Consider the following 12,448-nt stretch of genomic DNA (forward strand, 5'->3'; position numbering starts at 1 on the left):
GAATCGAAGGAACACTGAGCCACTTGACCCGGCTCAAGTAGTCAATTGTCAAGATCGCTCGCGAATGAGAAAAGTAAGGCGTATGTTGTAACAAATCGTGTTTTAATTTCTTTCATCGATACACATTTACAATATATATATTTATATATGTATATATTTATAGTTCTTAGTATATAGCTTTGTTTAGTTATTTGTTTTCAATGACGTATTCATTCAACATATCTTGATCGATACTCTATTATTTTGGATAATATTTAGATATTTATATCAAATTCTTCGGGTCCTCAACGAACGAACATTCTTTCGATCGCAAAATAACATACGACAAACTCTCTTTCACAACGATTTACGAATCTCACGCACACGCACACGCAGCAGCACACACGCGCTCACAAGTACGTTTTTATGGTCGAGTCTCGAGGCAGAAATGATCGGGAATATCGTACCCGAGAAAACAAAGGGCGTCTATACACGTATTACAGCAGTTTCGTTTGTTCCTTTGGGGGACAGAAATATCGTGAGATTAATTTAGGGCGGAGGGAGTCACGGGGGATATGTGTCTTATTTACAAAGAAACAATCTCTACCTTACGCTTTAACTTTGAATCTTTAACTCTACAAATAGCAATGATCTATGACCGAGCGAGAGCCTCGCTTCGAATCGCTCTCACGATCTCGTACAACACGGAAAACCGTAAAAACGATTCTCGTCGCTCGCTAGGCGCCGATTGAATGGGAAAACTCAACGAAACTGAACGGAAACGTAGGGGCGCTCGCGCGCTCTCCTCCCGCACTTTGCTTTTTGGTAGACTCTCAACGATTAACGAAATTCATCGATTTCGCGAAGAATAAAGTGCAGCGAGGAAAGAGAGGAAATACTCGGCGATTCGCGAGCCACCGATATTCCCTACGATTTTAAATCCCCGTATGCTTTTTTATTATATACATATAGCTACACATTATACGGGCAATATTTAAGTTAATAGTTCTTACGAACGTGTAGAAAATTTGATGGAATTGTGGAGTTTTTTAAAACATTGGTTATTCGAGATGCGAATGAGCGAATGCTCGTGGGGAACAGAAGATATTTCTGTGGGTCAAGGAAACGCACGAGTCTTCGTGTGAAAAGAAAAAACAACAAAGAGAGCTTTGCACTTGTCCGGAGCGAGGGAGCTGAAGCTTCGGTCGTTGGAGGCACCGATAATTCCAAGCGTTTCATCCCCGATGCGAATATTCAAATAAATTAACAAAACTGGACACTTTTCGTCGAGGTTGTCGAGCAGTAAAGAAAAACATTTTCGCCTTGTACGATTCGAGCTTCAACGCCGTCGCTCTGCTTCGAGGAGAAACTTTGACGAGAGTACGATCGACGAGTGGAATTTATGAAATACTGTCACCGGTTTGAAAAATGTGCTCTCGGCAATGCCCTCTCGCGAATCGAGTTCGATGAATCGCAAGTTCGTTTCATTTGTCAAAATTGCCTCAATGGCAATTTTCGACCGGAAGAAACAAATATTACCGAAAACAAAAGTGTATTTTTGGAACGCAAAATCAATTACTTCATTGAATTTTCTTCATTCATGATCCTCGATACTTTCATTTCAATCGTTTCATCGTGTCGAGTCTTTGACAAAGGTTCAGAACAAATTTCTAGAACGTTGAGTAAAAAAAAAAAAAACGAAAACAAAATATAAATTGGTCGAATTCCAACGTTCCCAAGTTGTTCGTCGCAAAATCTTTGAATGGGTAAGAAAAAAAAAAAGAGGAAAAATAAAACAAACAAAAAAGTTAAGATCGGACCGAAGAAGCTCGACGAGAGGAAAGTCACGAGAGCACGTTAATTTTTCTCCTCAAAATATTAGCTAATTCGATTGGAGGGTGTTGTCCTCGGGAGATTTCAGTCTCTAAGATCTCAAAGGCTAGAGCCACGAGGGTCGATGATGATGCGAGGGTGGTGGTAAAGCATAAAAAGAGTGAAGATACTGTTGATAAGCGGCGGGATCCATGCTGAGATTTGGTCCGTGCGGTGTGACGTAAGCGGAAACGGGTGGTCCGTAAGGAGCGGGTCTTTGGGCCGAGTGTAAAAAGGGATGGGGATAATTTCGTGCTTGCTGATTGGTCAATTTGTTGCAAGCTTGTTGAGCAGCTTCGCTGACCGGTGTGGATGTTTGCGGTTGTTGTTGTTGCTGCTGTTGTTGCTGCTGTTGCTGCTGCTGTTGTTGCTGTTGCTGCTGTTGTCGGAGAGCCATGCTGTAGTAACTGTTGGGATTGCGGAATTCGTCGAGGAAAGCGAAAGCAGCGGCGGCCGCGGAGGCGTCTTTGTCGTAAAACGGCGAATTATTCGCGGTCCCGGCTGGAGTTGCGAAGTTGAACGCGCTGCCGCCGGGGGTTACGACCGTGGGGTTTTTCAAGCCGATCGGATCGTTGGCGCCACCGGGATATTGAGGGAAGCCGGGCATTCCGGGAGCGGCTTGCTGCTCCAACGAGGCCGCTGCGGCTGCAGCCGCGTTTTGTTGCTGTTGCTGCTGCTGCTGTTGTTGTTGCTGCTGTTGTTGCTGTTGCTGTTGCTGTTGCTGCTGCTGCTGTTGCTGCTGCTGCTGCTGCTGAGCCTTCGTCTTTCTCGTCTTTTTCGGTTTGGCCGCGGGTGGAGCCGTCGTTTGACTCGATTCCACGCCCCTCCTGCCGATCGTCTGCATGCTTTGAATGTTTTTCGCCGCTGCGGCGCTCTGCAAACTTTGTAAAAGATTTAAATCGAGGTCCGAGGTCGGGCCGCTCCCTCCTCGGGCGTAAACCAAACCTTCCGACTTCCCTGGCGGTCTCGGAATCGCCAAAAGCTGCTGTTGCTGCTCCTTCGCCGTTCGACCGACCAAGCCCAGACTGAGACGAGCGTACGCTGGATTCGCCGTGTCCGCCAAACTACCGAAACTCGGATCAAACTGGCCACCGGGAACCGCTTCCGCTTGGCCCAGTCCCATCATCGAATCGAACGCGAAACTCTGCTGCTCCTGAGACACCCGGGAATTCTCCTGCGCGATCGCCCGCGCACTCTCGCTCGTCGGCTCGTTGTACATCCGCTTTTTCACCGGCGCGAGCGTCGAAGAATTGCTCGACGAACTTCCGGAGCTTTTGCTGCTCGCGTCGAAGTAATGCGGACTCGCATAGACCGGACGCAGACTAGGATTCGGCATCGGATACGGCGGGGCCTGAAAACCACCGGCTTGCTGATAAATACTCTCGTGTCCGGCTAAATTCTGCTGGAAAGTCAGAAGCTGCGATTGCTGCTCCTGCGAACGCGCCTGCGCGTATTTCTGCGCGTTCAGAGTGTTGTTCGGATCGCCGAAGTGCGGCCTGTCCTGAGCACCCGTTGCTTGATGCTGCTGAGAATCTTGGGCCACGAGTCGAGACGCCGCCGCTCGCGTGGAATCGTTGCTCGCTTGGTTCGTCGAGACTCTCTCATTCGGACTGAAATTGTTAACGTAGCTCGGTGGATAATGATTCGGCGCTTGAAATACCTGGTGATTGTTGCTCAGGCCCAAACTCCCTTCCGCTTGGGATACGAACGTTCTCTGCTGTTCCTGGAGCTTTTCCTCCGCACCTTTGAGATACTCCCGACGTTCGGCTTCGCTCAGAGCCGCGTTAGTCGTCGCTTGTTGCAAATAACTCGCGTGATTCTGCTTGAAACTCTGTTGATACGAGGCGGCGGCGGCGGCGGCGGCGGCGGCGGTGGTCGTCGTCGGCTGGGAATATTCCTCGGACGTTTTCCCTGCGTTTTGTACGTAATTCGCTCGGGGCGAGGGTTGTGAGTAGCTCGTTGATTGTCTGGAGACCGGAGGCGGTGGTAAGCAGCTCGCGGATTGCGGGGACGGTTGAGCGTAAGCGCGAACTTGCTGGGGCGAAGGTTGCGAGTAATTCGCGTTCGTTTGTTGTTGCTGTTGCTGACTCTGCTGAGGCGAGAGTTGGGAATAATTCGCCGCGGCCTGTGGCGAGAGCTGTGAGAAATTCGCCGGCGGCTGGGGCGACGGTTGCGAATATTTTGGTGGAGCTTGCTGGGGCGACGGCTGAGAATAGTTGATGCTCTGGGGCGACGGTTGCGAGTAGCTCGGCGGTGGTTGCGGCGAGCGTTGCGGGAAATTTTGACTCGTCTGTTGGGGCGAAGGTTGAGAAAATGTTCTCGACTGCGGGGAAGGCTGAGAATAAGACGCCGGAGGCTGCGGCGACGGTTGGGAGTAGCCCGCGGCTCCTGCTGACGATTGCTGCGGCGACGGCTGCGAGTAATTCGTCGAAGACTGTGGCGAAGGCTGCGGAAAGGTGGCGATCGCTTGAGGCGACGGTTGCGAGTAGTTGGCCGGTGTTTGCGGAGACAACTGAGAGTAACTCGGCGGTGGAGGTTTCGGCGAGGGTTGAGAGTACGGAGAATGCGGCGAGGGTTGAGGCTGCGGCGACGCTTGAGAATAGTTGGAGGACAACGGCTGCGGAGAATTGGCCGAGTAAGCTTGAGGCGACGGTTGAGAATAACTCGGAGGTGGAACCTGCTGCGGGGACGGCTGTGAATAATTGACGGCGATCGTTTGCTGCGGAGAAGGTTGAGAGTAGTTCGGTGTCGGCGGCTGTTGCGGCGAACGCTCCGAGTAGTTTGCGGCCGGTGGTTGGGGCGACGGTTGAGAATAATTCGAAGGCGGAGCCTGGGGAGATGATTGCGGATAAACGATGTTCGGGACCGTTTGTGGCGAGGACTGTGGATAAACGGGCGAAACTTTCGGTTGGCTCGAGGCTTGCTGCGGATAACCCTCGCCCTGGGGTGAGTTCTGTGAAAAATTGTCCCTCGGTGAATTCGGCTGAGGGAAATTATTCTGCGGTGAATTTTGCGAGAAAGCGTTGTTGTTCTGTGGTGAATTTTGCGGGTAATTACTTTGCGGCGATGGCTGAGGGAAACTCGGCGATAATTGGCGATAACCTGCGTCCCCGGTGTTTTCCGGAGTCGCAGGTTTTTGATAACTTTGATGAGATCCTGGTTGAGGATAAAGAGGCGTTTGGTCGTAAGCAGCCGACGACGGATACGCCGGCGACAGAGGATGGTTCTGCGGGGACGGAGTCGGTGGCAATTGGGCGCTGTATCGCGGCGGCGTTGCGTAATAAGGACTGTTGTAAGGGCTGCTCCCGGTGGAAAGTGCGTCCTGATAAAAGCCGGCGCCTCTTATCGGCGGTTCGGCGCTGGTTGGAGTCAAAACCGGTTGTATATTTTGGGGCGAGCGTCCAGGCACGCCGGGCGGTGATTCTTGCGAAAAACTTGAAACCGATTCGCTGACGCTGCTACCGCCGGCGCTCATTCGTCTCTGTCGCGAAGCGATCATCTCTTGGGGTTCGACGCTTTCCTTTTTATTCGTCGCGACAGTTTCCTCGACTTCGTCCTCTTTCTTCTTAGACTTCGGAGCTCCGAACGCTTTGAACCATGCGCTCAAATTTGGTGTCGCCGATTTTGGCTTCGTAGATTCTTCCGTTACGTTATTTTCCTTTGGTTCTTCGCTCTCGTCCGTCGGCGTCGCTGCTTCTTTGTTCCCGCCACCGTTGCTATTCGCCTTGTCCTCTTTCAACGCCGGCGTTGCCGGGGCGCTCGAACGATCCTCGTCTTCGTCGTCGCTCGGCTGATTCGGATTTGGCGATGAAACCAGACTCTTGCAAATCAGTTGAATCGACTCCGCGTTTCGCAACACCGTTCCCAGACTCAACTTCGGCTCATCGTCCAAATCTCTATTCGATTTCTCGTTCTCCAAACTCGATTGCTCTCCCGATCCCTCTCCGCTTGCTCCGACACCGCTCCCCAAATTCAATGGTTTTTTCAATAACAAATTACCCTTGCTTTTACCAGGTTGCAATCTGTCGATCGTTCTTTGGACTTTTTTTGGTCTGTTTGGCCCGTGAGCTCCGAAAATCTTCATCGTACTCGGTCGCTTCCATGCCTCCGGCTGTTGCTGCTGTTGCTTCGTTGTACCGCTACGACCCTGTTGTTGTTGTTGTTGCTGCTGCTGCTGCTGCTCGCTCGTCGACGCGTGAAAAACCGGCGAATTACTGCCAGACGAAAACTCCGCCAGACGCGGAGCGTCGTCCAGCCACTTGTTCATGTCCTGCAAACATTATTTCATTTTCAGCTTTCTTATTGCAGGAATTCACTCCAAGAAAATGAACATTTCATTAAAATTCTTGAAATTGTAAAGCAAATTGTTTTTAAACAATGATTTTGAGACAAAAAGTTTGTTCACGTTCAATGTATTGGTAAAAAAAAGGGGAGGAATTTTAAACTTACGTTCAAAGTCTGTTCGGTGGCTTGATTGAGAGCTTGTATTGCTGGACTTTCTTCTCTCGTTGATCCTTTGGTATGTTTGCCATGCGTAGTTTTGATTTTTTTACTCGGAATATCGGGCGTTTCGTTATCCTGTCCGAGATTTTTGTTTGAATTGTTCGAGTTGCTATTGACGTTGTTTTTTTCATCTTTTACCGATTTCTTAAGCTTTGATCGTTTCAGATTCCCTTTGGCGACCTCGTGAAAGGTACTACCGTTAGAAGGCACTTTTTTCTTGTGTAAACCATGAGAGTTATCGCTTTTGACAGCTTTCTTTTGTTTTTCGCGTTCGTTTTTAAGCTTTTCTTCGCGTCTTCTCTCGCTAATACGATCTTTAAGGCTGTCTAGAGATTCGAGATCTTCGTTGCTAACGAGAGCGGCAAATTTCCTCGAGGCAGAATCGACTTCTGCTGAATTTTTCTTCGTTTCGTTGCTTACCTCGTTCGCGGAGCTCTGCTTCTTCGTTTCACCATTTTTTGGACGTTCTTCCGCTTTCTTGCTCTTCGATTTCTTGTCCTTCGTCGGACTTTTAACATCAGACTTAAGGTTGGTCCCCGTTGTTGTCGTCGTCGTCGTCGTCATCGCCGTTTCCGTCTCCGTTTTGTCGCGTCGATTCTTTTTCGTCTTCACCGGTGACATTTTTTTCGGGCTCCTCTCTTCAACGTCGTCGACTTCCACGCTACGAGTCTCGTTCTTCTTCGCCTTAACGCTCTTTTTCGCTCTCTCGAAAAGCATCAAATTCTCTTGATCCTCCGTCTTTTTTTCGATTCTCTTGCTCTTTACTTTTCGCGGTAACGTCTCGAAATCCTCCTCGAAATCGTCCTTCTTTCTTTTGTTCTCTTTCGCTTCTTTGGAGCCTCGTAAAAGCGTCGTTGCACTACTACGATCTTTTTCACTCTTCTTTACCCCCTTTTTACTCGTCTCTTCCCCAACGATCTTCTCCTCTTTGGCCGATACTTTCTTACTTCTCGGTAACGAACGTCCGTTATCACTGTATTTTTTTCGTTTTGATTTTATCACAGTTGTTTCCGATATTGCACCTTCGCGCTCGCCATCCTCACCTTCCTCCTCGTCTTCCTCGTTCCCATAATTCTCATTCTCCTCCTTCTCGTCCCCTCGCTCTGCCAAAGCAATTTCCCTCGATCTCTTCAAACGCTTTTTGCCTCTTTTGTCCCTTGCGCTCTTCGAATCGATCTCGCGATCCTCCTCATCCTCGTCCTCTTCTCCATCCTCTTCGTTCTCTTCCCCCCTCGCCGTTCTTTTCCCCTTTTTCTCTGTCTTGTTTGATTTAGATTTTTTATTTGATTTTTTGTAACGCTTTCGTGAATTCGTCGATGGCGACGTTGCTCGCAAAACTCGTGGCGACGCCTCGCGAATTGACGACTGCGCTGGTAACGACGAACCCTCGTCGCTCGATGGCTCCGAATCCAAATAACGATCTACCGCACGATCGAACGCTTCTTTCAAATTTATCGCCATTTCCGTATACTCGTTGTCCGAGCCGTTATACTGACGACAATTCTCTACTATCAAACTAAAATCTCGCTTAAACTGACTCAAGTTCTTGTACGATCCACCATCCAATTTCTCCTCCATTGTTGTCAGGTCCATCGGCTTTCTCACGACGCTGTAATACCTGCGAAATCGACGTTAATTCTATCAAATCATCGGAAATAAAGTTCAGTCTTGTAAAATGTAATTTATATTTGCATCGAATGAATTTCTATGACAGATCGATCGATTTTTCCACGACGAAACAATGAAAAAGATATTGATACGTTACCTCGGTGCATATTCTTCATCCACAGGATCAACGAAGGGCCAAGCATCTACGTGATCCTTGAGACTTTCAAGAACTTTATGCATACCAACTCGTCTCTCTTCTTCTTCAATTCCAAAATTATAACCGTATCCGTAACCAGAACCGGAGGAAACGTATGTGCTCGCCCGTCCGAGGCCTTTTTTCTCATTAACGGCGGTGATTTCGTCGTTGGTATGAATAACGATTTGACCGACCGCAGAAGCGAGTGAATTGTTGGTTTGTCGTCCTTTTTTCTGGACGGGTGGAGCGACCAAGAGCGGTGGAGTGTCGTCGTCGCTGTCAGCTCCTTTGGAACTTTGGCCACTGCTTTTTTTCGTTCCTCCGCCTTTTCCCGACTTCGTCTTCATTTTTGCACGGACCATTGTTGCCTCGCTCGTCGGTTCTACGGCTTCGGAGCTTCTCAAAACTCGCGAACCGTTTCTTTGCAATAAACGACGTCGCTGCTGCTTCTCTTTAAGATCGAAGAGCTTCGGAATCTCTGGCAAAAAATCCTCTGCCAGTGTGTGATAGAGTTTTCGTTCAGTCGCGAATTCCTGAGAATATTTTCATTTTGTTCAGTCACACAAAAATTTCATCTATCGAATTGCCACAAATGGTTTTTTTCTAGACATTAGTCAATGACTCCCGGCGGCTTATAAAAAAATAAGAACACTTTCTTACCGAGTCCCTAAATTTGTCAACGAGACGACACCAATCCTGTTGCGTAAAACAGACAACTTGCCAAACTGTTTCACGCTCTTTAGTATCACCGTAAACGTTCACTAAACTATCTTCCTCTTTCTCCTCCTCCTCCTCTTCTTCCACGGTCTTGCACGCACGTCCTCCTCGTCTTCTCTTCCGTCTACGATCCTTTGCTCTGATCTTCGGTCGCTCGTCAATATCGTCACCGTTATCGACGTAATCCTCCCTGTATAAACGTGTCCCGTAGAAGTACCAGTAGGCAGAATTCTTACGATCATGACCCAATGGTTCGACTCTCAGACTTTCCGAGTCCAAGTTGCTCAGCGCGCACTCCTGAAATTTTCAGACTTTCGTTATATTTCAATGCACACCAAATTGGTTGGACAATTGGCAATAAATAATGAACATTTTATGGATAACTTATCAATTTATCATGTCTTTATTTGATTTTTGTTAGCATTTATGCTTCGTCAACTGTTTCCCTATGAATTACACATACCACGTCCTCGGCGTCGAGCCTAAAGTCGCAGAGAGCGCGTAATATTTCTACTTTTTGTCTGAGTGGCAAACACTCGAAGTCTACATCAGTGTTGAATGGATTGTCGCACTTGTATTCCTGCGGAGAATTCACAAATCTCAATAAACTTTCTATATAAATAAATAAAATTAAAGGTGATTCAAAGTTTTTCAGATTTTTTCAAATGTCCTTCAAATGCCATTTTACCCCCATAAAATTTTTATGTAGTTTATCACCCCTTGTTGAGCAATGTTCCAAAACTAACCAGAGAATCTAAGAACATAATGCTAAAGTGAAGGATCAACAAGGAAAATCACAAACCTGGCACTTTTTGCGAAACAGGCGACGCAGAAACATCTGATAATTGAAAGTAGAGATATCATTGCGTGTGTCGTTGGGCAAGCAGCCCTCCAAAAGTCTAACTATCAATTCCTGGAGCAATCGTCCCTCGGTACCACCATCGGTGAGCAGAGCTTCTTCCAGATCCTGAAAATAATAGAAGGAATCTGATAAGAGAAGAGTTTGATCGAAGGGGAAAAAGCTGGGGAAAGCGAACATCGGAATGCCGGGCATAGCGTTTGGTTTAGCGCACAAGCAGGGATACAATTGCACTAAAGCGGATGGACACTGCTTCGCTAAAAGGGGACTGCTTGCATCTTTATTATTGTTTTCTGGTTCGTGTTATTATGCTGTGATTTTGTCTAATTTTTTGCGTTGTTTGTTTTTCATTTTTCTCTAACAGCGAGCATTCTCCATAATTAGATACCTCGATATCAAAGTCCAGAAGATTGAAGGCTGCCCTAAATAAGGAGCAGAAGTGCGCTATACTCGGCACCTCCCACCACGATTGAATGTCTAGAAGAAGTCAAGTTAAGCGATTTTCATGTGGAAATGTGATAACACACCCTGATTATATATTTTTTAAACAGAGCTCTGCAAAAAACTCAAATAACATAAAATGACTGAAGAGATTTTGTAATACGGAGGGAAAGCAATTAATTGATCTAAAGTATTCCGTCAAATGCTCAATAATCACTGATAAACACCAACTCTTCATTTTTGGCAAATAAAGCTTTGGGGATACATAAATCAATCAATCAAAACAACAAATGATGTAAGAATCATTTTCTCCACTGAATGTTCGTGGCAACGTGTGATACATAATATAAAAATTGGCAAAAAAAGAAGTTCTGCTCACAAAAAATTTATAAAGTACGTGTGCAGAGGTTTATCCTAATTTACCGATGGATAGAGCTTCGGAAAGCTGGAAACAAAGTTATTGAAGGAGAGACCTACGCTAAAACCCCAGGAAAAATTGGAAAACAAAATTCTGCAATAATTTTTTTCATATTCAAGAGCCAGGCTTTGCGAGAAGGGCTTGTCGAGCTTTTGAAAAAGTTGACAAAAAAAAGGAACTCTACGATGGGGCTTGAAAAAAATTCACAACAGAATATATCCTTACACAAAATCTAAAAGAACTGGCAGAGAATTGAGTATCGCAACAAGATTTTGGAAAGATATATGAAAGGAACCCAATATTTCTTGAAAAATTTGACAAGAGTTGACGAAGAGTTCAAAACTAGTCAAAAAATTGGTTGGATTATGAAAAAAAAAAATATCTACAAATAATTGCGGGATTTTGGCACTCACCTAGAATACCGATGAAAGTGGGAAACATAACCCGTCCTGTGGAGGCGGGCAAACGCGTGATCGATCGTTCTCGTCGTCAGATCGTGAAGAACCCGGTTCGAAAAAAAAAACACGTATTGGAACAAAACAATCTTTGAGATCGGAACGATTCAAAAATGAAGTAAAAGAAATAATCGAAAACACTGGTGGAAGATTGCGAAACAACGCAAAAAAAAAGAAAAAAAACAATAACAAATGCGCGACTTCTTTTTAATTGTGGATAAATTTCATTAGGTGTAAATTTAGGGCTCGGGGATCCGGAGTCGGTGAACTCCCGAGACCCGGCGACGATCGTTGCACTTTCGTATCATTTCCGAATCCTCGGTGATTATCGAATAGGAAGTCGGCCGGGGCGGGACGAAAGAGGCAGGAAAAAAGGAACAACAAAAAAAGGCAGGAGCCACATACACGCAGAGAGACGGGTCGTTTCGGTATAATCAAGCGGTCGAAGAGACTTGAATTATTTGTCTAAATGGAGAAAAACACCGAATGTAGGCGGTTTCGTGTTAAGAACGCACGGACACAAAACAGTGAAATGAAAAAGAAGCGAGCTTTCAATGTTTTTTATTCCGCCCAAGTGAGACCACGAACTCCTGGAGCGCGGGAGTTCCCACTCGCGAACGGAACAATCGGGTTTGATCGTGTTTAATTTTTTTTATACTCCATAGGCAAGAGCACACACGCGTGTACATATGCGCACCAACACAGTCACATATAGGAGAAAAAACTGTATCAAAGCGATGCGCACGAAACTTTACACCATTGTAGAGTTGAAAAAAAAAAAAAAAAAGAATAAAGGAATAAAAACGTCGAAATTCAATCGAGCATATATACGCGTTGCACGGATGAAAACAACCACCAGCGACGTTCACTTGCGCTCACTCTCTTCCAAGACTGGAAAAGCTTTCAAGTGTGAAAAATTTCGTGTTTCCATCGAACTCAAAGAGTCGTCCGGGGGGCGAGTTTCAAGGGGTATATATCGCGGTTTTACCACGTTCTTTCAATCGCAATAAAAACGTACTCGTACACGAGATTCACCGGACAACGACCTAACACTGACTTTTTTTAAATTAATTATCGTTTTTGTTGTTTCTTTTTCGTTCGACTATATCCTTTCCGTATAGCTGACGCCGCGGGAACCGAGGAAAACTCACACGAGTATTATTGTATATTACATGAAAACACACGTACACATCGCCCAAACACGACACACGTACGCGACGTTTTTTTTAACGTGCGCTGTTCCTCGGCTTTGCGCTCACTGCGCTTTCCCTAGTCGGTCGTCGCTACGCAGACGCACCATTCGTGTACACCAACACACGCATATATATCCCTATACATACATCCGTGTGCGCGATTGAAGCATACATACATGTATTATATATGTGACGTATATCCTCACG

General features: G+C 46.4%; 1 protein-coding gene across 2 annotated transcripts; it reads right to left on the minus strand.

The window, feature by feature from the left end:
* Window positions 1-81: 81 nt before the first annotated feature.
* On the minus strand, window positions 82-12,292 carry dikar. 2 transcript variants are annotated; one of them, XM_043430343.1, is made up of 8 exons: window positions 11,007-12,292; window positions 10,123-10,211; window positions 9,678-9,842; window positions 9,339-9,455; window positions 8,819-9,172; window positions 8,120-8,691; window positions 6,301-7,972; window positions 82-6,121 (listed from the first exon to the last, which is right to left on the minus strand). In XM_043430343.1, the coding sequence occupies exons 1-8, from the start codon at window positions 11,032-11,034 to the stop codon at window positions 1,919-1,921; spliced, it is 7,200 nt and encodes a 2,399-aa protein (XP_043286278.1). In that variant the 5' UTR covers window positions 11,035-12,292; the 3' UTR covers window positions 82-1,918. The 2 variants fall into 2 exon arrangements, with proteins under 2 accessions (XP_043286278.1, XP_043286279.1); XM_043430344.1 differs by lacking the exon at window positions 10,123-10,211.
* Between the last annotated feature and the right edge of the window lie 156 nt (window positions 12,293-12,448).

This window comes from Venturia canescens, chromosome 10, assembly GCF_019457755.1.
Source record: "Venturia canescens isolate UGA chromosome 10, ASM1945775v1, whole genome shotgun sequence".
Classification (NCBI taxonomy): domain Eukaryota; kingdom Metazoa; phylum Arthropoda; class Insecta; order Hymenoptera; family Ichneumonidae; genus Venturia; species Venturia canescens.

What these genes read in the sequence shown, in the direction of transcription:
- dikar (XM_043430343.1), bottom strand. Translation starts at nt 11,034, where the DNA reads ATGTTTCCCACTTTCATCGGTATTCTAG. An exon ending in TTCTGGACTTTGATATCGAG is followed by an intron (nt 9,843 to 10,122) that starts GTATCTAATTAT and finishes TATTATTTTCAG; the next exon opens with GATCTGGAAGAAGCTCTGCT. An exon ending in GGCTCGACGCCGAGGACGTG is followed by an intron (nt 9,173 to 9,338) that starts GTATGTGTAATT and finishes TGAAAATTTCAG; the next exon opens with GAGTGCGCGCTGAGCAACTT.